The sequence below is a fragment of the Neomonachus schauinslandi genome, chromosome 6, assembly GCF_002201575.2.
Source record: "Neomonachus schauinslandi chromosome 6, ASM220157v2, whole genome shotgun sequence".
Lineage (NCBI taxonomy): Eukaryota > Metazoa > Chordata > Mammalia > Carnivora > Phocidae > Neomonachus > Neomonachus schauinslandi.
The window spans coordinates 143,476,192-143,500,609 of record NC_058408.1 but is presented as its reverse complement, the minus strand read 5'-3'; the positions used below and the strand labels follow the sequence as shown (position 1 = coordinate 143,500,609).

General features: G+C 43.9%; 1 protein-coding gene across 1 annotated transcript in view; it reads right to left on the bottom strand.

The window, feature by feature from the left end:
* Positions 1-23,923, bottom strand: part of LOC110589501 (THUMP domain-containing protein 1-like) — a 45,271-nt gene extending 21,348 nt beyond the window's left edge. The window contains 6 exon segments of the mRNA XM_021700015.1: positions 4,580-4,708; positions 8,458-8,580; positions 9,632-9,766; positions 13,662-13,687; positions 22,863-23,009; positions 23,887-23,923. Of these exon segments, the coding sequence (XP_021555690.1) occupies positions 4,580-4,708; positions 8,458-8,580; positions 9,632-9,766; positions 13,662-13,687; positions 22,863-23,009; positions 23,887-23,923 (597 nt within the window).
* Between the last annotated feature and the right edge of the window lie 495 nt (positions 23,924-24,418).

The window sequence follows — 24,418 nt, the reverse complement described above, 5'->3', positions numbered from 1 at the left end:
ATGCCCAGCATGGAGCCCAACGCAGCGCTTGAACTCATGACCCTGAGTTCAAGACCTAAGCTGAGATTAAGAGTCAGAGGCTTAACCGACTGAGCCACCCAGCCTCCCGTGGAGTGCCCCACTTTTTACCAAATCTCACTGTAATTTTAAAATTTTTCTAAAGTCAGTTGTCAGCATCATAGCTGGTACTGAGCACAGAAGCCATTTATAACAAAAATTAAGGGATCTAATTTAGATTTACAAAATAATCACCCAAGTCTAGACTTCCCTATGAAAATTTTAAGCCTCTAATGAAACTTAATTTGGAAATTATCTGGTGTTATTTTATTAATCAAAATCACCCCAGGTACCTTCCTGTTCCCTTAGGAAGTTGAAGATCGACATGGTCCGCCAGACTAAGAGTAAATCCAAGGGCCTGATAGAGATGGGATTTATCACAGGCCTTATCTATTCTGAAATAATGACCAAGAACACTTTTAATTGCAATGTGTTCACAGCCAGCAGGAACCCAGGGTCCTTTCCTCCTATCTACAGGAGTATTGCTCAAGATGCTTGCCTGTGGAATTGCTTCTCATTTACCAGTGATAATTGTCATGTCTACAAATGGGAACTTTCTAGATGTAAAACTCCCTTAAGTAAATGGTTTACCTCTAGATACAATTTCTCTACTAGCTCTTTAGGACTATAAAGGATTCTACCGCCACAAGTCCAAAATTCCTTGGGACCATTTCATTTTACCTCATAACTTTAAATAGGTTTTCTGCAATTACGGATCCCTCCTTTTTATTACTTTTTTTTTTTAAGTCTGTACCTACACCAGGGACTTGGAAATTCTGCCTTTTAGTGCCCGGGTGTTCTGTGATTCAGGCTAAAATGTTCCTGATATTGGCTACCTTTTCCTAATTTGCAAAGGGAAAACAAAAACAGGCACAATCTTCCCAGTTTCACACTTTGTTTTCTTCCACAACTTACAGTGATGGCTGTTGCTTGAGGGATAGCAGATAAAATTACTGAATAAATACTGAGGGAAACAGACTTTCAATCGCTGGTTAAAAATCAGTATGACAGAGGAAATTTTAATTCAACCTAATTTGGATAGCACCCCTAAGATGGGGGAGGCACTACAGAACAGGAAAAAAATTGAAAAGCTCTCTGCTGCCAGAGGCAAAATCTTTGCTTGGGAAAATAGGGCACCTGTGGAAAAAGATAACCATGGGCAGCAGCATATCAGATGCTGGTGGTCGGGAGGGGGGTGGGTGTGGTTGAATATGGCAGAATGAGCAGGAATAGGAAAGGGCAAGAGCTGGAGAGAGGATTCTCGAGCTAGGTTGGAGAGAAAGGGAATAGTTTAAGGAAAACAAAAGGTAAGGTGATGTGGAGAAGCAGAACAAAGAGCTTTACCTGGAGTGAGACTTTGGTAGAGAAGGGACTAGAGATACAAGTCAACGCAAGAGTGAAGGACACTGCACACCATGCTAGAGGCTAGGTGGTTTCCTGGAGACGACTTGGGGAAAACAGATGGCTGGGCAAAGGAATGGCAGGATTTAGAAGGAGTAATGTTCCTACACTGTACAAAATGCAAGGATGAGGATGCAAATTACGGGGTGGGGGCGGAGGGACCTGGTGTAAATCCAGTGAATTAGACCATGCTTAAGCCAAGGTGGTGACAGGGAATAGGAAGGTGTATAAGAGATGCTGAAAAAGAAGGAATGTTCTGGTTTGGAGACGAACTGGGTAGGGAGGACAGACAGAAAGCAGACACTATATTTTTAGACCCAGATGACTGGGGTCATTAATCAACCCATTCAGATTCAAGCAGAGTAAATATGATTGCAGATTTTAGATGAAAAATGTCCAGCAATAAAACAGTCATTTATTCAAAGCTCACCATGGGCCAAGTACATTCTCAGCCCTTCATGCCTGTTAGCCCATGCAATTGTCAAGGGAGCTCCAGGAGAGAAGCATTGTGCCCCCCTTTTACAGACAGGGGAACAGAGGCCAAGGTCACCTTAGGGAGTGGCAGAGTAGAGATTTGAACTGAGACCATAGTTTTTGTATTCTACTTTCCAACTGTCAACAGGAGGCTGGTGGTGTGGGGCTGAGGGACCTAGGAGAAGAATCAGAGCCAGAGACAGAAATCTGGAAGCACTAGTGGCCGCTTGGAAGAGCTAAGCAGAGAGCAGAGAGTGGAATCCAGGGACAGATCTCTGGCCCTTGTTTGGTTTCAACTGCACATCTGAATTCAATAAAAGTGACTAACAACATCCTGTGACAAATGACCTGAATCCAGACACAACGACCTTGAGAAATACAGAGGTCGGTTCATCGTTTTCCTCCCATTCCATGCTCTTGTCATTGGTTTTCTTCCCTTTTCAAATTCCCAGCAATCTGTTTCAAAGTGATCAGAGATTAATCGTTGACTGGGAAGATTTTTAAAGCAATCGGAGTATAATCAGGAGAGAGAAATCATTCAGTAATTGGAATAGTAAGAGGCTAATGTAAAAAAGGTAACGATAAAGCAATTAGATTGACAAGGGAGCAGCAAATAAGAATTGAAAGGAAGTTTCAAGACTACAGGAAGAACAGATGTAAGGAGAAGCCACAACTTCTAGAGGAGACACAGCGTCCTCCCCAGCTCACCCTGAGGGCAGAGATCTGACCTTGTTAGGAAGGGCAGAGCTGGGCTGAATGAAGGGCAGGAGACACTGGTGGGGGTCTTCTAGAGTGCTGGGAAAACCTTTCTTGGGGAGGGGTCTCCCCAGAGGCACTCCTGTGAGGACAAGTGTTGGGGAAGCTGCTGGCTGTTAAGAGTGGCAGAGTCCAAGCCCCTCGGCTACAAAACCAGCCAGGAGGAGTGCCTGGGAAGCCCCCAGCCACCGCGTGCTACAGAGCTGAGCTGGAGAAGGTGCCAACACTGCAGGAGCTTGGTGGATGCTGGAGAAAGCTGCACGTGCTGCAGGAGCCTGCCAAGCAAGCACTCCAGATCCAGGGGGGCAAAACCCTTTCCTCCCGCACGGTCTCTCCAGCAGCCTCTGTGGACAAAACGTCAGTGTCGGCTGGCTCAGGAAAAATACTTAAAGGATCCAGATCCATCTTCACAGAGCAGGCAAAAAATGTCTGAATTTGCTGTTGGTATTAAGAGAACATCAGATTTTTAAAAGAACTGGAACTTCTCATTCCCCTCTAGATCTAAAAGCCAAGCATAACCTGGCTGCCATGTTCTAAGCCCAGAACTAAGAACTCTGTCCGCTACAGCGGGGGCAGAATCCTTGCAACTTGACCGTGTGGCAGGCAAGGAGAGTCAGGTGCCACCAGCAGTCCCTTTGCCCATCCATTTCCAGCAAGATCCACACTAGCACTCTCACATAGAGCTTTCTTTTGTTTATAAAGAAGCACAGACAGCAGTCGCTCTCATTAGCAGAGGGAGCCGAGAGCAGGTTTTAGTAAATACATCCAGAGTAAAACTAAGGCGGGAAAATTCATACTCTGGGTCCCATGTGATTTTGTTCTAATTTAAAAGAATATTAACTTCACACCACACTTAGAGTGGACATTCGTACACGTTAAAAACTAGTTAAAATATTAAAACACACAGTTTTGAAATGTAGGTGAGGTGGGTGGGGTCCAGAGATGGCCAAGAAAGAATTCTTGAAACATCTTTGGTGCAAAATGGTGGTTTTATTAAAGCATGAGGATAGGACCCGTGGGCAGAAGCAGCTGCTGCCCCAGGATTGTGAGGAGCAACTGATTACTTCCCTCAACCCCAAAGTATATAAAGATAAGGGAAGTTCCAAAAGGATTTTCATATGCTAAAGATTCACAGGCTACTGGAGGCCTTGCTGTTGTCAACCCAAGTTTGTTTTTCCCTCTAGCAAGGCATTAACATCAAGACAGTTGGGAGCTTCCTGGAGGAGCATTATACTCTGCCTGCCTCAAGTATTTGTCAATGGGCTGCAGGTTATAAGGACATTAGATTTTATCTACATTTCCTTCTGCCTTTGTTTCCCACATCATTCCCCCTGAACAATGTTGACCTTTAAATCTTTAAGGTTGCTAAGGGTAGAAGGTCTCCTCTTCTGTAACTTCCTCCTGCTGAATAGGGGCATAGAGATATCCCTACCTACAGGTCAACATTGTTCAGTCAGGAAATGTAGAGGGGAGTTACGAAAGGGGAAGGCAGCTGAATCCAACACGGACAACATAGATGAACCTCCTTGAGTAGAACAGATCATCTATCAGCTGGAAGTTCTGGCAGTGAAGGAGTCTTGGCACCAGACAGGGAAACACCGAAAATAAGAAAATAAGGTTAATATTATGAGGAGAAAGAGAAGCCTGAATAAAAGACCTTTGACAGTGGACCATAATTTTCCTCCAGTCTAGGAATCTTAAGTAATCACTAAAGGAAAGATCGTTTAAAGCACCCATTTGAGTATTCATGTCAGAAACCCAGAAATATTCCTGTGACAGTCTGGAATGTACACAACATTGTCTTTATGATAGTACACATTTCACCTTGTGCAGCAGCTGAAACATCTAATGCCATCCTGTTTTGTAAAACTGCTCTACACATTTGTGTTACCTCAGTATTTAATAGAGAAATGCTATTTCGAGTGTCATTCAGGGCTTTGACCGTGTACTTACTAAGAGCTTCCATGTGCCAAACATCCACCAGTCTCAAAGAGGGAACAAAGATGGATGCTAGGCGGTCCTACCAATGTAACACAAAACATGTCCACTACTTTTTTAAATATGGAAGATTGGCTGGGTTGGTAATGGCTTTAATGTGTCCATGCATCCAGGCAAAACCCAGAGTCCAGCGGCCTTTCCAGCCTGGGGGAAGTTCTAGACACAAGTTAGAGCCACATAGACATTGGGTCCCATTAGGAGCCAGCCATCTAATACTGGGCCTCCCTGAACTGTAGTCAGGGTTATCAAGGGCTCTTCAGTTTTGGAGGGCCACCTTCTGATTTGTGGGTGACTGCATGTCAGGCTTAGTTAAAGGTGGTCATTGTATGCTCAGCTAAAGCCGCTACTTGCAATTTTACGCTCAGAGGTGGCTTTCAGGATAAATATGGCTTAGGGATAAAACCATCAAGAAGCCCCCTTTGTTTGAGATCTAGCCTTAACAATATCCTAAATACAAGGAATCACTGGCTCATGGGAGAAGACTTGTCTTAAGAGGTAAGGGCATCCCCGAGTGCATCATGCAATCCAATCCTAAAGAAAGTGGGGTCATCCATTATCTCCACAAGTCCATAGTTAACCCTATGGAGTGGGGTATGCTCTGGCTTTTAAGGAAAAATTTCATTATCCCAGCCATAAGAATTGGTCAAGATGCTGGCTTGGGGAATCTATCTCATTTTCCAGTTGTTTAAATAATCCTATGCCCATGGGGTCCTGTTGTTATCCCCCCAGAGTAAGAAACAAGATGACGGTCTATACATGAGCTATTGTGTCAATTTCTCTGAAGTTTACCTCAAGTTGTCTAGCATCAGTTTTTAGGGTTTTAGGAAAAAAGGCAGCTTTACTTTTTAATGACTAAGTCAAGAGAATGGAAGAAGATTGGAAACCTTAGTTGGAGAGCCATAGTCAAATATCTGAGGAAACTGGCATTCAGGATCTAGCCTAGTTTATAATAGTATTAAAATTTAGTATCTACAAAGATGCGTTACTGAAACATTTTCTCTCTATAAACCCTCATTTTTAATCAGAGATAGCCAAATCAGGACTAATTTGTTTGTAAAACAAGTCCAGTTTTAACAAACTTGGCCTATTTACATAAGCTCAGCAAGAATAGCAATTAGCCAAACAGAGCTTTTCAGATCGGCTTTGCTGGAACTTTTCATAACGAATCTAGATTGAACTTTCAGTAGCCTCTCAAGGCCAGAAACCAAGCCAAGTGCTCGCCATCAGACATGCCTGCAATACCTGTAGATTTGGGCAAATGCCACTTTACGAGGTCCCCAATATATCCTGAGGTTCCTGCACTTGCCAGGAAGGGACATTCTTTACTCAGCTGGGATCAGGCCAACATCTCCAGGGGACTTTATGGTTCCATGTTTCATAAAGTCAACCCCAATTCCTTAAAGCTGTTTGGTCATATCTGAGTCTGTGCAGATCTCTCAAATATGACATTCCAGTCAAAGCCTTGGTAAAAATAACCAGTTTCCAATGGTGTCCTGTTACAAGGAGAACAGATTCTTACTGAACTTATGCAAATGACTATGAGTGCCATGGAAGAAAGAATACTTACTGAGACCTTTTGAATTTCAGAGAATTCAGGTAGAGAGAAAAATTAAATGCTTCAATTTGTTCACAAGTGAATACTTTATCACATTTCTGTAAGTCATAGATAACTTAAGAGAAAGTTTCCTTAATCTGAAAGAACAAAATTTAGAGAACCAACAGTGTTTCAAACAAGAGTCATAAAACCAAAAAAAAAAAAAACTATAATCATTTTTCCCAATTCGCTTTGTCCCATGTTACTATTCTTGTTCAGTTTGAATGCAGCTTTAGTTAGTTCTGGAAATTTTTACCCATTTTAAGTTTTGATCTTAAAGATATCAAATACCTGTGTTTGTCCTAAAGTCCTTTATAATGAATCTCCTTGAAGATGAAACTCATTTTGCAAGAGAATAAGAACAATTACAAATGCTGAGAACTCAGAAATGGACCCTGTTAACTATCTGATTATGATGCAATTGACAAGGAAATTGCGGTTATTTCTGTGACACATAACACTCAATCAAAATATCAAGTGATGACCTTATATTAGAACATATTACAACTTTAGGAATTGCATATCATCTCTAGAATAGTTATAACATTTACCCAAGCAATACAATCTAAGGCTTATTATTTGTTTAACAGTGCTTCCAGAGTAACTTAACATACCAAATAAAAAGGCCTAAAAGAGTCGAAGAGACTTCATTTACAATTTAAATCTTGGGAAGTTAAAACAAACCCCAGAAAGTTATAGCATATGCCTAAATAGATTACAGATCATTACAAACTTATTTTTATTTAACCAAGGTGACAGTAAGAGATTCCAAAGGCAAATATGTACGGTTATATAGTTGCTAGCAAAACTTAGCTCCTTTAACATTGAGAAGTTTTAACTAAGTGATCAAAGACCTGATAAAGACAAAACATCGAAACTGGTTTTCTGGACAGACAAAGGAGAAAAAAAAAACCTTTGTTTACATTTTCTTATCAAGAGCAGACCAATAATTCAAGAAAACTTTGTCTTTTTAACAGAGAGGAAAGCAAAATTTCAATCTTACACCAGTGTACTTTTTAAAATCCCTTCAGTTTAATATTAGTCTGTCCTGACCACATATAAAATTCCTCTGCAAAGATTTCCCTACAACCAACCTTCTACAACTTTCCCTTTGCATTCAGATTTTGTCCCAAGCCATTTCTTTCCAAACAACTAGTCTTATTTAGGACAAAATTACCTTCTTTTACCTTCAACAAAAACATTCCCATTCCTTAGATCTTTCTTATATATAGTATAATTAAGACTGATAAAAAATAAGGGAAGCAACATTTAGCAGAATTTTAACTCGTAGAAATCTTAGTCTCCAGTGAAAGCTAAGTAATAACTAATTGTGAACTGCTACACCAGAATTCTGTAGATGGCAAAGCACAAAGTTTTCCAACAGACTCAAATATCCTTAGTTTCTCTGCAATAAATCAAAAGCACAAACCTACATTCAGTAATCAACGCTTTAGCACTCCATCCTACTTGTAAAAGACCTAGATGTCCAATGAATTCAATCCCATTTATCATCCAAGCAAAACTTGAAAGTTTCAGGTTACCAAAGACTTTGAAAGCTACCTTAACAATTACCCATAAAAACTTGAGACAATTAACCACCATTTATAGTCATCTTTTTACGAACAAACTGCAACAGAGATAACATGAGCTTATTTGACCTTCAGTAGACCTTGGTAGAATAAAAGTTTCACACTTAATGCTGATAACTTTAGAGACAGGTCTACCTTAAACCAACAAACAAGTTAAATACCAAACTATGTTCCACCTGGATCTGCTTTTAAAAGTCAGTTTGTTCCCCATTATCGATTTTTACCTGAGACACTGGAGGGAAATCTGGAGTAGGTGGTGTTAGGTCCAGGGGATGCTCTTCTTGCTCCTGGAGAGTGAGGGGAGGGGAGGAGAGGAGCCAATCGTGCTGGAGGCATCAAGGATGATAAGGAAGCCAGTAATGCTGGCCACACCCAAGGTGGTACAGAAACAGGAAAGGGGTGGGGGGGCAGAAGAGGAGAGGTGCTGCCAGCAGGAGATGAAAAGGGGTTCCAGGTTCTAAACCTCGTCAGCTCGGACAGATGAGCAGGCACCATGTTTTCCCACCAACAAGGGAGAATGGGCAGTCCACATCAGGCCAGAGAAGACAGGGAATTTCCCCAAAACAAAGAGCATGTCCAGCAGCTTACCTGGGAATATTCCTTAAAGTTCCCATCCTGAGGTACACTAACCAGAGACAGTTGGTTCCAGTTATAGCCATTAACCCAGGAAATGAGGGAGAAGTCCCCACATACTGCTAGAGTAACCCGGGTCTATTAGAAGGAACAGTGAGAGTCAGCATCCCCTTTGCTAGGGAGGGCCTACATTTCTTCCAGCAACCTGGGTTTATTCGAAGGAGGCCTATTTGGATAATTATCATCCAATAATAGATCAGGAGGGAGTTTACCGGTCTGGTTACGACCAAACACATTCTACAAGAGGCCCTTAGGTCTGGGTCCTGATTTAGAGCCCTGAAGACCTGGATGGACTTAAGGTACCTTCATCTATTTGCCCTGTTTCCTGCAGAAGAGATCTAAAGGGTAGATCCCACTGAGGCCATGCAATGCCTTTCTTAAATTCTATAATCCAAATTGTTTCCCATGGGTTAAAAGGCATTCCAAGGGAGAGTCCTTGGGAACTGAAGAAGAGAGAAGGTCCATTACCAAACACCCCCTACCCCGGCCAGGTGGCGTCCCACGCAGGCTATGTCAGAGGTTCTTGGTGTCAAAGTGACCCAAGTTGTCCCCCGAACAAAATCGCTATGATCACTGCCACTGTTAAAGGCCCTTATAGGAAGGATGCTAGCATCATCCCCCCCAACCCCCCGCTTTCCCCATCTTATTCTAGACTACAAAATGGGTGCTGGTGTATGGACCAAGATACCGTGCCTTGGAGATCATGCCATAGAAGGTCATGCTTTATTTTGCCTTGTCTTGAAGAACCCGCCATTTTTAATCCATGGAAAACACTAGAAAAGTTTTATAAGGGGAAATCACCCAATTTTGTAATTTTAGTTAGTAGAGGACATTGATGGAAAACAGTAAATAGAAATCCTTCATGATCTAAGCAACATCCCCACACATGTAGTCTTTGCAGCCAACAGTACCCGATTAAATTAAAACCCAACCAGGGACCAGTTTTGGCCAGCTCCTGTGGAGATCTCGGGGCCAGATAAACCAGAGATGTAAGGAGGTCACGTTAGGCCAATGAGGAGAAAACCTCACATGGGAGTCTCAAGATTGGCAGCTGCCCCGTGCCCAAGACACACAACTTTGTATCAGGACAGGAATAATGAGAGGCCATCAAGTTTCTGGGTCTTAGTACCATGGCCCGAATGGTAAAACTTCCAGCCAAAGGGAAGGCTTTCTCCTCCCCGTAGAGTAGCCACGGGCTAGAGGATTGCAGCCTAAGCCATCGACATGAAAGTGTTCCAGTAAGACCATCCTCCTTGAAGAGCCCCTGGAATGAGAGCAAAGGGAGAGCCAAGTACTCGCCAAGTTTGCACCGAAGCTCAGAGTCCAGACAAAAAGACTTGAAGTCCCACGTTGAAGCACCAAATGATAGTTTTGGGAATGTTGCTGAGGTGGGGTGGGGTCCGCAGCTTATGGCCAAGAAAGAATTCTTAAAATGTCTTTGGTGCAAAAGGGTGGTTTTTATTAAAGCATGAGGACAGGACCTGTGGGCAGAAGGAGCTGCTGCCCCAGGATTGTGAGGAGCAACTGATTACATGCTTTGGGGTTGGGGGAAGGAAAGCTAAGGGAAGTTCCAAAAGGATTTTCATCTCCTAAAGACTCACAGGCTACTGGAAGCCTTGCTGTTGTCAACCCAAGGTTGTTTTTCCCCCGCTAGCGAGGCAATAACATTAAGACTGTTGGGAGCTTCCTGGAGGAGCATTATACTCTGCCTGCCTCAAGTATTTGTCAATGGGCTGCAGGTTATAAGGACATTTGATTTCATCTACATTTCCTTCTGCCTTTGTTTCCTACATCACACCTAAGAGGTATATTGGAAAAAAGAAAAGTCTGCAGAAATTGGATTTTCTAAAGAGACCATTATAAGAAGTCACCTGAAAAATTGTAGTACCAAAATTATGTAAACTGGATGCAAGTTATATAAAATTTAATAACTCCTATATAAAACTATTAAATATACATCATATAAACTTCTCTCACTACAGCAAGGAAAAAAATTGTGAAAAAAAACCCACAGAAATCTTAACATGATTGATGAGATCAGATCAAACCAGCAGAAGTAAAACATCTAAGCAAAAATGATGTACTTCCAAAATGCCTTAAGTATCAGAAGTTCTGTTTTTTAAAGATGGGTCCATGAAAGCACAGGGTGAAACAGCCTAGGAGGAAATGAAGTGACTTACCATACACCTGGCTCTTAAAATTCATTTCCCGACCTCCGTGTGGCTATGGTGGTCATGTTCTAGACAATCACGTTTAAGTGGAAGTCATTAGGTTAGGTTAATATGTTGCGTTGTTTTTGTTTCCCCCACCCCCATCCCTTACCTTTTCCCTTCTGCATTGAGAACTGGTTGTAACAGGCAGAGCTCTGGCAACCATCTCACATTCAAGAGGTTATAGGTCACGTCCTGAGCTGATGGAATAGAAAGCTAGATGGAGCCTAGGTCCCTACTGACTTTAGAGAGCCACCATACCAGGCCTGGACAGCCAGACCTCTTTGGGAAAGAAAAACCCTTACCCTGGAACCTGGAATTAAATGTAGTTTCTAACTCAAAAGTTATGTAACTATTCAGTTTTGAAGTTTTGCACATCGAAATTTGTTAAAGAGGAAACTAACAAATCATCAGTATGAGACCTTAATAGATCTGCTTCTTAAAAAAAAAGAAAAAGAAAAAAAAATCAACTGATCTTAAACTTTACAATTAAAAGGCAAAAATTATCAGTTTGGATAAAAAAGCAAGCCCCAATTACATGCTGTCAGAGACGGAGTTTTGTTTGGTTTTGTTTTGTTTTTTTAAAGGCAGGGCCCCCCTTTTTTTTTTTCTGTTTTAAGATTTTATTTATTTATTTGACAGAGACACAGTGAGAGAGGGAACACAAGCAAGGGGAGTGGGAGAGGGAGAAGCAGGCTTCCCACTGAGCAGGGAGCCCGATGCAGGGCTCAATCCCAGGACCGTGGGACCATGACCTGAGCCAAAGGCAGACACTTAACAGCTGAGCCACCCAGGCGCCCCGAAATGGAGTTTAAATTTTAAAAATGCAGACAGGTAGAAAATAACAAGATGGAAAAAGATATGTTCGAATATGTCATTCGAACACTAAGCTTAAGAATCAGCCGAAGTAGACAAGGAATATTCCAAGGGAAGTGAGAATCCTTTCATATAAGGCGGTCAATTCATCAAGACGTAATTCTAAATGTGACACACGTAATAGAGCTTCAAAACACATGCAGCAGAAGTGGACACAATTAAAGGGAGAAATAAACAAATCCACCGTTCTAGTTGCAGAATTTGCCATTCCTCACTCAGTAGTTGTTGGGGGCGGCGGGGGAAGGTTACAGAGTCAGTAAGGATGTAAAACTCTTGAACAACACTAGCTAACAACTCACCTAACACTTCTGGAACACTACCCAACAACTGTGGAATGCACCATCTTCACAAAGGCACATCAAGATAGATACTTATCCCAGACAAAAAAAAAAAAAAACTGATACATCAAGCAAGATGAGAAATAATTGAGAACACAAGCTGGAGCCAATATATGGAACACATCTCAATGGGGGGGGGGGGAGTTACTTTCAAACCTTAGGAGTAGCAAAAATTGAACATGTACCTGGCAGTGGTGGGCAGCCTCCAAGATGAGCCCCAGTGACCCGCATCTCCCTAGAATCCTGCCTTTGTGTGGTCCCCTTCCAATAAATATGGGTAGGACTTAGAGAGTCCCTTCTAATGAGTACAATGTAAGTAAGATTTCCTTTTAATGAACAGGATAAGGTGGATGTCATGGCAGTGGACTCACACTATCTCAGAAAAGGCTGTATGGCGTGGCGGGCGCCCCCACATGGCCTCCTGGAAGCTTCTGCTCCAGCCCCAGCCAACTCTTCAGAGCTCTGGAGTGCTACCAACAGCTGGCTGGAATCTCACGAGACCCTTAGATATAACTACTCATCTGACCACTTTCTTGATTCCTGACCCTCAGTCAGAAACTGAGATAACAAACGTTGTTTTAAGCTACTAAGGTTTGGGGGTTGTTCGGCGACAATAGGTAACCAATAGAAGCCATTAAAAATTTTTTTCTCCAAACTGACATTTATACAACCTACTTTGCCTGACCACAAATATTAATGACAAGAACAAATTATCCTTAGAATTTTTAAACCTTTTAAATGATTCTTGGTTAAAGAGACCAACCTGAAATTACAAACTATTTAGAAATGAATGAAAGTAGAAACACTACAGATCAAAGCCCATAGCATGCAGCCAAATTAAGGAATGTTTCTAGCCTAAAAATCTAGTATTTATTAGAAACCAGGAAAGAATGAAACAAAATAAGCACTTGATTCAAGAAACTAGATAAAAAAGAACCAAATGAGCCAAAAAATACTCTATTAAAAAGGAGTTGTATTAAAAATTAAAATATGAATTAAAGGTTTTAAATAGTCAAGAAAACCAAACATTCTTTGAGAAAGTTAATAAAGAAACCTGGCGTCTCTAACTGGCAGAAAGAGAGAGAGATGTAAATAAACACTAGGCATGCAAAAAGGAACAAGTCCGCCTAAAGAGATTCAAGTTACTTTAAGACTGTATATAATTATATGCCAAAAACGGGAAAACCCATTAAAATGATAATTTTCTAAGACTTCCCAATAGAACTTTCTGCACAGATGGAAATAATCTGTACATGCTCCATCAAGTGTTAGCAGCTGGCCACACGAAACTATTGAACAATGGATACATGGTTAGTGCAACTGAGGAACTGAATTTTTATTTAAGTTATCACAAATGGCTGGTAGCAACTATAACGGACAGAGTAGCCAAAAATATACTCTAAAATATATTCTAGCCTAGGGTGTTTAATAGGTAAGTTCTAGTAAGCCTCGTAAGCAATATCTGTTTGAAGTTTGCAGAGTACAGAAAAAGATGCCAAAAGTTCCCAGTGATTTCTTCAAGGCTAGCTCTGATACCGAATTCCAACAAGCATGTACACACCCAGATTTACAGATCTATGCAACAGTAAGAACACAATCCCAACATCTCAGTGACTAGGGGTCAGCAAACAACAGACTAGGCACCAACTCTGGTCCTTCACTGTTTTCAGATGGTCCACAGCTAAAAAATGGTTTTTACCTTTTTTAATGGTTAGAAATGAGCTTTCCCACATACTTGATGTTTCTTAATTCGACATAAACCTATAAAAACGGACAGCATGTGTATGTGAAAGGTACACAAAAATTATTTCACTTCTCCTAACAGCCACACAGGCTGTAAATATATGGAAACTGGAGCACAGAGAGGTAAAGTAACATGGCTGAAGTCACACAGCAAGTTATTGTCAGGGTCAGGTCAGTAAGTGGAACACTCTCAAACACCATGCTCTGGGTTATGTCAATAATCATTAAAAAGCAATCTCCCTAGACAATAAACACAGGAGCAAAGAGCTAGGATGCACATGGGGGTGGGGGGTGGGGAAGTGTTGCTGAGAACAAGAAACAGCTTCTTAGAGGAAGTGATACCTAATTCATCGAAGTGATCTGCCTTCCAAGTAATGAATGTGCTCAATTAAAAGCCTAGGCTCATGGGTGGATACCAGTATTTGGCAGTACCCATCTGTGTGAACGGTCGCTTTTAGATGTGAAACAAATACATACACAATGAATAATGCAAGGTGATTATTAACCAGTGGAAGACTTTCTGGCATCAGTGAAGGGAATGCTTGAGAAGGGGGCCCTGCTAGGCTCTGCCCCCTCAAACCAATGGGATTGTTGCTGAGCCCACAGATCTGGTGGCAAACAACTCAATTAGTAACAGCTGTTTCTTCACCTCAGGAAAAGGTAACTTGATTTCCCTGCAATATAATATACTTGATCATTAAAAACTCTGCAAGCTCCATGGAAAAATGAAAGTCTGAGAACAGAAACCTGAACATATCCTGTCGGGTGGCAGATGACCAGGCCCATAAAACACAGCTGCAAGAAGGCGTGGATGTCACTGATGTAAACTTCAGTCACGACACCTTTCCAGCCGCATAGGTCACAGGCAGGCGCTATCTTTGGGCCTCTCCAGGGGCCATCTAAAGCTCTTTAAGAGGCAACGGAAAGCTCTTATTAGTGTTTCAATAAAGCTCTGTGTTCCAGGACTCCTACCGATTTCGGACTTGGCCAGTGTAACGTTGTGAAACATCTCAGAAACTCAGGTGCAGATCCTGGAGATGAAAGGCCGAAGGACATGGAGCTTATTAACTACGACCACAAAGCAAAGTAAAAATGGTACTTGATGGCAAAGCCCAAGAACCCCTTGCAGGAGAGCATTAGTGAGGCCCTAAAGAGGGGGCGTGGAGAAAGACTTGAGAGTGGCTGGTTCTGAACAGGGCTGGGGGTTGGGGGGAGGTTTGCATGGTGCTGCAGCAGCCTGGATCCCACGCTCCTTCACACCTGGGTAGGGAATACCAGCTTAACATGCAAGTTCTCGGTCATCACCTCAACCTGCAGCACCGAGCACCTACTGGGTGCCCGGTAGTGTGCGGAGGGCAGACTACACAGAGATGAACGAGACACGTGGCCCCCACCCTCCCGGCTTAGTTCGGAGCAACATTTTCCTCTACAAGGTCAGAGAATAACTCAGGCTTTCTACGCCATATGGTCACAACTACTCAGGTCTGCCTTCGCAGCCTGCAAGTGCTAGGTGTAAATGAAGATAGTATGTAACTGAACAGGCATGGCTATGTTCCAATAAAACTTTATACACAAAAGTAGTGGCTGGATTTGACCTGCAGGCTGTAGTTGGTCAAGCCCAGGTCTAGAAGGTCATTAGACACACAGTTAATAGCTCACAATGATTGGAGCCTGTTATGTACTAAGTACTGTTGGACATACTTTGTAGATTGTTTTTCCTCATATAATCCTCATAATCCTCTGAGCTGGTATTATGCCCATTTTACAGATGAGAAAAACTAAGGCATAGAAATGTGAAGAACTCAACCAAGGTCAGACAAGTAGCAAATAGGATGAGCTAGGGTTTGAGCCCTGCAGCTCCAGACCCTAGCTATGGGAGCACCACATGGCACCACACCAGCTCTCCTGCACCAAACCGCCTCCCCAAAGCCCAAGTGTGGTTAAAATGTCAGAAAGAAAAGACACAGGGGGGGCATGAAACAGGTGGGCCTATGCTAGATAAGCTCATTGGAGAATGGTTGCACCCTAAAGCATGAGAAGGGGTCACCCAGGAAAAGAGGAGGGAGGGGAGAACATTCCAGGCTGTATGAGTTTTCTATTGCTGCTGTTCAAATGACCGCACACTTAGCAGCTCAAAACAACCCTAAGTTACCGTCCCAGGGTTCTGTAGGTCAGAATCCAGGGCGTCTACAGGTTTCTCTGCTTTGGGTTTCAGGAGGCCAAAACCCAGGCGTTAGCTGGCTGAGTTTTGTCTAAAGCCTCTGGGGAAGAACGGGCTTCTGAGCTCATTCAGGTTGTTGGCAGAACTTAGTTGCTCGTGTTTGGAGGGCTGAGTTGCTGTCTTCTCATGAGTGCTCAGCCCGGAACCCCCCTCAGCTCATCCTGTTGGCCCCTCCATCTTTGAGCCTACACCCGAGCACGGAGCCTGCACACGTCAATGGTCTCTGCCTCATACCGCCTTCCTCCTGCCTCCAACTCCACGCCGTTCTCTGCTATTAAGAGATCACGTGATTAAATTGCAGTCACCTGGATGAGAGGCCCTCCCTGTTTTAAGTTCTGTAGCCTTAATAACACCTGCCGCCATCCATCAAAGCATATCACAGGTGCGGGGCGGGGTTAGGGAATGGCTATCTCTGGAGGCCCCTCAGCCTACCCCACAGGCAGGGGGAACAATGCAAGCAAAGGCCTTGGCATAGGCGCTGAAAGAAGGCCGTTTGGCCAGAGGACAGCAAGATGGGACGACGAGGAAAGAGCTTGGCTGACCCAGGCTGGAGGGTGGCCAGCGCCTAGAGGCCACAAGCTTTGCAAGCCATTAAGAAGTCGAGATTTCATTCTAAGGGCTATGAGAAGCTGTGAAAGGCTTGTAAATGGGGGAAATACGTCTGATTCACTTTTTCTTCATGATTAGCTGCTGGGTAGAGAATGGATCGGGGAGGGGCAAGAGTGCGTTAAGTGGGAAGAGCAGTTAGTGGCTACTGTGGTTTTCTGGATGCACATGGTGGGGGCCTGGAACAATGTCAGCAGTGGAGGTGGGGGGAAGGAGGAATGCGAGACATGTTTTAGAGGAGATTGTCAATGGATTGGCAAGTGGTAGAGGGAGGCGTTAAGGGTAAGAAGGAAAGATGGAAGAACAGGTTTGGGGCTGAAGATCAAGAGCTCAGCCTTGAACGTCCATTGCTGAAGTGGCTATTAGGCATCTAAACAGCTCTATGAAGTAGGCAATAGATGATTTGAAAGGCAGGCGGATGCCACAGAGTTCTGCCCACCCCAAAAAACTTTCCCAGCAATCATTACGGTTTCAAATTCTCATTGCTGGCCTCATGTCATTGGGGAAAGGTGTTGGGTCTCCAGGGCAGGTACTAACAAATGGCCTACAACATGCTATGGATTCACACAGTACTATAGCTCAGGTGACGGGATCTGAAAGCTCTCTGCTTAGGAGGCTGTGAGCCTGGAGGGAGGGAAGGAGGAGGGCACAGGATGGGACATTTTTGGTGATGAGAGACAAGTCTAGGGCAGGCCCTGGGAGGTAGCCCGAGTGGGAGGCATCTCAGGAGGAGACTGTCAATGAGGGCCTGCATGAACCTGAACCAAACCACCTTTTTTTTTTTTTTTTTTAGATTTTATTCATTTATTTGACAGAGAGAGACAGTGAGAGAGGGAACATAAGCAGAGGGAGTGGCAGAGGGAGAAGCAGGCTCCCCACTGAGCAGGGAGCCTGATGTGGGGCTCAATCCCAGGACCCTGGGATCATGACCTGAGCCGAAGGCAGACACTTAATGACTGAGCCACCCAGGTGCCCCCCAAACCATCTTTTGTTCAGCCCGAATCCCTGACTGCAGAGACCAAGATGTCCGCTAAAGAGAAGCACCTGAGATTTCTGGGAGGTGCTGTTATCCAGCAGAGGGACAGCAATACCGGCTTAGGCAGGATCCACTTCCCCTGCCTGCTGGAAAGATACACGCACGGCCTCCCTGAGGATGCCTCAGGCTGACCAAAGAAAGTCAGCATGATGTGGCTTAGGCCATAGGGGGTGGGGGGGGCGCGCAACGGTTTTAGCACTGTTCCGAGTATTACCCGCTCTTGAGCCTCTCCTCCACCTGAAGATACGGTTGTGCCACCTGCAGACATGTCCTTCCTTTCAGGCCAGTGCAAACTTAGGCGTGGGACGGCATGGTTTTGCAGCCCAGCTTTGCATTTCCTGTGTAACTTTAGGCAAGTCACTTAACCTCTCTGTGCCTCTGTTTTCTCATCTATAAAAGGCTCATGGCAAGAATAGTACTGGGGAGTCCCCGCTTCCAGGACAGCAAAGAAAGGAGCTCGGCAGACCTCCTTCCTAGTGAAACAAGCCTAATGGTGAAAACTATTTAAAAATAGACAACCATTTAAAATCTCTGAAAATTGTTTTTAAGGGCACATAGCAAATGAAGAAACATTAATTTAAGAAAATCTACTGGAACTTGCTAAGAACTATAAAAATCTCTGGTGCCTGAGCCACAACCTCCTCTCTTCCCCTACCCAGCTCAGCTGCTACCCCCTCCACCCATCCACTCTGGTCAGCTGTGGCCAAAAAGAGGGCTCCCTCTCCCCCTGAGCTCCTAAACAATGGTACAGCTCACTTCGGGGAGCAGGTTGCCAGCATTTCTCATCCCCTCCAACTCCAATTGAAGAGGTTAAATTCCTGGTGAGTTTAGTCAAAACATCAGGGGCTTTCTTTCCTCCACACATCCCCCATTCATAGGATGGGCACTATTCTGGGCTCATCTGGCCAAGAATACTTGGGGTGGGGGGCAACAAATGCCCCAGGGCAGTGTTGAAAACAGGAGAGCAGTCAGCCAGCAATTCAGGGAGCCTAAGAGCTGGGTGTGCTATCAAGCGAGTTAGTTCTACAGAGAAATGGGGAGAGACACACAGAGAGCCCCACTGAAACCCAATCATCCCAGGGTGAGTGTGCACACCCACTTCATTCTGGAGCCCAATCATTTCACTTTCCACCCCCCAGGGATGAAGGAAGTCAAGAATGAAAATGAGTGCTGCAGAGATTAATTCTAAATCACCACATTCATGGAATTTTGCTCAAATTAGAGCATGTTTGGCAAAGCACTTTGCAAACTATAAAGCACACCATGTATGTTAAATATTGTTATTACTTATCAGGGCGACCAATATAAGGTAGTAATTAAGAGGACAAATTCTAGGGCAAGGCGTGTGAATTCAAAGACCAAAGCCATCACTTCTTGACTTTGGGGATTACCTGACTTCTCTGAGACCCAGTTACCCCATATGTGAGATGTGTCCTGTATCTCCCAAAGAAAATTCTTCTAAATCCTGGTACCCAGCCAGTGGCCACCAGGGATAGTTGAGGCATAAACAAAGAAGGAGCTCTAATATCCTGCCAGGTCGCTGCAGAAGCAGAATTTCCTAGAACCCCAAAGCCAAATCTGAACATAAAAAAACTGACACTAACTCATTAACTTGTTGGAAACAATTAAGATCTAAGGAAAGATGTACCTGTCGTTTTTTTTTAAATTCAGTCATTGATCTGTTAGATATTGCTGTTACATATCCATGTTCCCAAGAAGGTTTCACTTTATAAAGATCATTCTAAGGTGCACTGGAAGGGTATTTCCTGGTGATGTACAGCGATGTACATTGTAGGGCTCTTGATTGACATTAGAAAGACTTTCAACAGTTTCTCAGAGGCACAAAAGGATTATTCTTTCGTCCTTTTACTTCTCTTTAATAGAGATTGTGCAACCATTATTTAGCTGGAGCCATGTTGCTTCTGACGGAAACACTAGGTGCCCTTTTTGAGTTTATCCCTGAGTTCAGTCCCTGTCTGACCACTTTGTTCTCTAGATGAAGAGGTGATTCAATTTCCATAGAAGAAATGGTTTGATGCTTTCAGCCAATTCAAGAGGAAAGCAACACAGCTTTGTTACATTAGTACTCTTTTTTAAGCAAGCTGCCCTAGGAGTTTTCTTTGATTGCTGCCTCTAAAATGGATTGAATGTCTACTGTTGACCTTTACCAGGTATCTTGTAGATAATAAATCATCTCCGAGTGGTCCCATATTTACTGAGATATACCACATACTGTGTATACATTAATTCTTTAACTCTCTTAATTTTACCTACTGAAAATATCCCCAGTAAAATAGTGCTTCATTCTTTTTTTGCATCTCCAAATCTTATACAGTGCACAATGTACAAGTGAAATTTTTATGCTGCATGGTGGGCAGGGGATGGGGCTGGAGTGGATCTGACTTTTGTCATGAAATAATTTCTTCAGTTCTTCTTGGTAAGTAGCTTTTCCCAAGAAATGTTTTAAACTTATTGGAATACAAAGTACATTCATACTCACGTGGTCTACTTTTTTTTTAAGCATGCAAATCTATGCCCTGTGCTCTCTTCTAGCTAGAAGGTAGGTCACTGGGTCATTGCTCTGGCCCAACCTGCCATCGGGCACCTCTCTCCATCACCTCTGGCAAGCTCAAGTCTCTTGTCGCCTCTTGCCTGGACTAATGCAGTAGCTTCCCACTGGTTTCCCTGCCTCTAGCCTCAGCCTCTCTAAGCGGGAGGAAGCTTCAGGGGTGGGGCAAACAACAGATATAGTGTTACTCCTTCCCAGTAAATTCAAAAAAAGCAAGACTACAAACAATGAAGCAAACATTAGTAGGCGCAAGTTCAATATCCCTTCCTCCACATATGAATTTTTATAAGTGAAAACACTTGGCAACAAGCAACTTTTCATCATTCTGATGAGTTGGGTTTTGGCTTAGTTCGAGCTTTGTGAAATGAATTTAAGACTGAAGGAAAGTAATGCTGTCTCTCTTTGCTGAGAAATTTATGCTGAACTGGACCTTATGCCCATAGACTACTGATCTTCTATTCTCACATCTGAGTCCTACTTGGCTACAGGCCAAGGGGTCCATAAGGACCTGGGCTGCTAAACTATTAATATCCATTGACCCTGATGAGTCACCTGCCAGGAGGAAATCTGCTATTGTTCCCACCTGGAAGCGGGAGAAAAAAATGGCAAGTAGAGTGGTCACACCATTCATTATCTGCCCTCTTGGGTTCTGACCAGTGGTGTGCTGGACCTGGCTTGTACCAGCTTGAGAGAGATGACCATTAAATTTTCAGGAGTTTTGTGAGCTAGTTGTTAAACACTGTTATTATTGAAAAACTAACTTATGTAGATTCATAATTAAATTATGGAAAAACGAAGGCAATCATTACTCAAAACTCATCACTTCCTAATTATTTTACTACAGCTTACAATTAGTTATCTAGGCTTTTGAGGTGATTTACATCTATTGTATCTGCATAGAGAAAATGCTCTCCAAGAGTGGGCTCCTGTGCATTTCCCAACTCCACCTTCGGTGATACCACGTTGGTAGCTTGAAATCAGCCATGGTGAGAACAACGACACCATGGAAATCAGCAAATGACACAAATTAGGGTTTTCCATCTCCGTTCAGCAGAGTGGGCTGGTAAACATTTAGGATACCACTGGTTCTAACCTGCTTCCAGTGGGCATGATTCTGTAGTTGTCAAGCAGGAGGCCCCATATCCACCACATATGGAATGTAGCTTCTAGAGGCAGTGATGGGCCCAGGAAAGGCCACATAACCCCAACAGACCCAATCAGAGATGCTTGGAGAGAGGACCAATGTGGCTACAAGCAGCATAAGGATCTTTCTGTCCTTGAGGTTGTAAGCTGGAGGAACACATAAGCCCGGACTTGCTGGGGATCTTCATATGGAGGGAATTGTCAGGAGAAAATTGCACAAAAGGAAATTAGACGTAGGGGCACTTTGTGACATCATTTGAGCACCTTGCTCCAGCTGTACCTGAAATGAGAACCAATTCCTGGAGTTTTTAGATACAGGAGTGGAAAAATTCCTCTGGGGCTTGACAAATTTTAAGTCCTTTGTTTCTGTCCTTCGTAACTGGAAAAGTTCTGACCTACATACCATTCCAAGTAGGATTTAAGTAGACCATTGGGCTCTGGTTTAGGTTTTGTTCTTATCAAGTAAAAATTGTCAGCCACCTGCCAGAAGGGAATGGGAAAGAACAGAGCAGACAGCAGAGCTGGCCTCCTGCCACCCAAGCACACTCTAACAGCACGTCTGTTAATGCAAAGGCTCTGAGCGTGCCTTGAAGGAGACTCTGTTTTCAATAACCAGGGACACAAAATGAAAAAGTCAAATATATGCTAAGCACTATGGCCTCCGCATCTGGATCCCATCCCCAGAGTTTGAGAGATAGCAGGCCTGGGATGGGGCAGATAAACTTGTATTTCTGTCAAGTTCCCAGATGCTAGTGATGCAGCTGGTCCAGGGATTATGCTTTGAAAACCATTATTTGTACACTAGAAATATAAACATAGAGGTGGAAGATACCAGTTGGGTGCTATTCCCCAGACCCTCCCCTCCTCTGGCCCCAGTCTACAGGGTGGACCCCCAGGGGCCACGTTTATGCCTTTTGACTCTGCCACTTGTTCAGAGCTTATCAAAGTCGAGCCAGTTCAGTGGTTTTTCCCAAGAACTGGAAACTTAGAAAGAAGAGAGACAGACTAGAAGTAGTCGTAGCTGATTCTCAAAGTCATAGCTGAATTGTAGCAGCCTCGAAAGTTGATCCAGGCTCTAATTCTGTCAGAACTATTATTGTTAAGTGTGCCAAGTTAGATGAAAACCTGAAGGAAATAAGCATTTTAATCTCAAACACTATGGAAGGTGGGGTGGGCACTAACAGAGGGCAGAGGGGACGTCTGGGTTCTCCAGTTGGCTTGGACACCCCATCCCCATCTAGGACAGACCTCCCCACCCTCCTTCCTCCCCCACAGACTCCAAACACCTGTAGTGGCCAGATGAGGAAGCAAGGGGCACAGCATGGGAAGAGGTGGCTATTTGAGGGAGGGGACCACCCTCCCAGAACCTGGATGCCCCCCTAGAGCCCTGCAAGAGCAAAATGTCATGGAGCAAAAGGACCAGACCAAGCCAGTTCAAATGGGTGCTGGACCCTCCTGGAGGCCTGGGCAGGCCAGTGCCCCTCTCTGCCTCAGTTTCCTTGTCAGCAAAAAGGAGTGCCCTTGATATGATGTGATGAGAACGGCACTTTACCTCTGTGGTCTTCTGCCCCAAAACCTATAATCATGAGGAAAACATCACACAATTACTGTCGAGCACTTGAGGGGCGCATTCTAAAAATATACGACCAATACTCCTCAAATCCATTAATGTTGTCAAAAACAAGGAGAATCTGAGAAACTGTCACAGCCAAGAAGAGCCTAAAGAACATGAGGTTAAATGTAATGTGTCGTCTTGCATGTGATCCTAGAACAGAAAAAGGGAATTAAGTAAAAAACTAAGGAAATCTAAATAAAGTGTGGACTTTGGTTAATAATAATATATCGTTATTTTTTTAAAGATTTTATTTATTGGGGCGCCTGGGTGGCTCAGTCGTTAAGTGTCTGCCTTTCGCTCAGGTCATGATCCCAGGGTCCTGGGATCGAGCCCCGAATCGGGCTCCCTGCTCGGCGGGAAGCCTGCTTCTCCCTCTCCCACTCCCCCTGCTTGCTTCTCTCTCTCTGCTGTGTCTCTCTCTGTCAAATAAATAAATAAAATCTTAAAAAAAAAAAAAAAGACTTTATTTATTTATTTATTTGAGAGAGAGAGAGTGAGTGAGGGAGTGAGCTGGGGAGGGGAGAGGTAGAGGTATAGAGAGAGAGAATCTGAAGCAGACTCCTTGCTGAGCTCAGAGCCTGACGTGGGGCTCGATCCCACGGCCTTGAGATCACGACCTGAACTGAAACCAAGAGTCAGACGCTCAACCCACTAAGCCACTCAGGCGCCCCAATAATATATCAGTATCGATTTGTTCTTTGGTACAAATGTAGCACACTAACCTAAGGTGTTAGAAACTGGGTCTGGGGTGCAGAGGATCTCTCTGCACTATCTTGGCGATTTTTCTAGAAATTGACAACTGCTCTAAGAGTTTATCTTAAAAATGGACACACACCTCCTCCTTCACAGGGCTGTTGGAGGGCTCGAGGAGATGTGTGGGGAGAAGGTGGCATGTACAAGGCTCTCATTAAAAGTCAGTTCCTTTCAGAAGCAGTGAGATGACTTAGCTGAAAGTTCCAGAAACAAATGTTGGTTTATCGGATGCTTCCTCAGCTTCCTCCTTTAGCCTTCCTCCATGCGTGCTTACCTTCCCCATGTTGTCCCATTCCTTCCACTACGTGCATCATGGAGCCAGCCTTAGATACCAGCACCCACTTGTAAGTTTGTTTCCATCGGGTTGCCCATAACGTTAGCTAATAATAGTTTTTTAAAAGCATAAATAAGGCAATGTTAGGGTCCTCTTACCTGTCGAAAGCCAGAATCAAATTACAGGGTGTGACTGTAGAGATCGTCCCTTACCCCTGTGCTCAAATTGTCTCTGAGCGGGTCACACTGCCGGGCAGCACTCCCACGCAGAACAGAGCATCCCACCAATTCCCAAGGCCACCCATTTTTACAAGCACGGAGGAGGCGCCTGTCCAACGGGGCGCTTGACTACAGGCAGGGCTGCCAGCTTCGTCGTCCCCATCCCAGGCCTGCGCTGGGCCTGTTGGGACCCGCAGCCGATGAGAAATGAAATCTGTGCCTTGGCGCAGAGCCACGGCCAGGCAGGAAGAGCAGGGAAAGCCGCTGGCCCTGCAGGATTAAGGCTTTCTGAGCACAGCTGAAGACAGAAACAT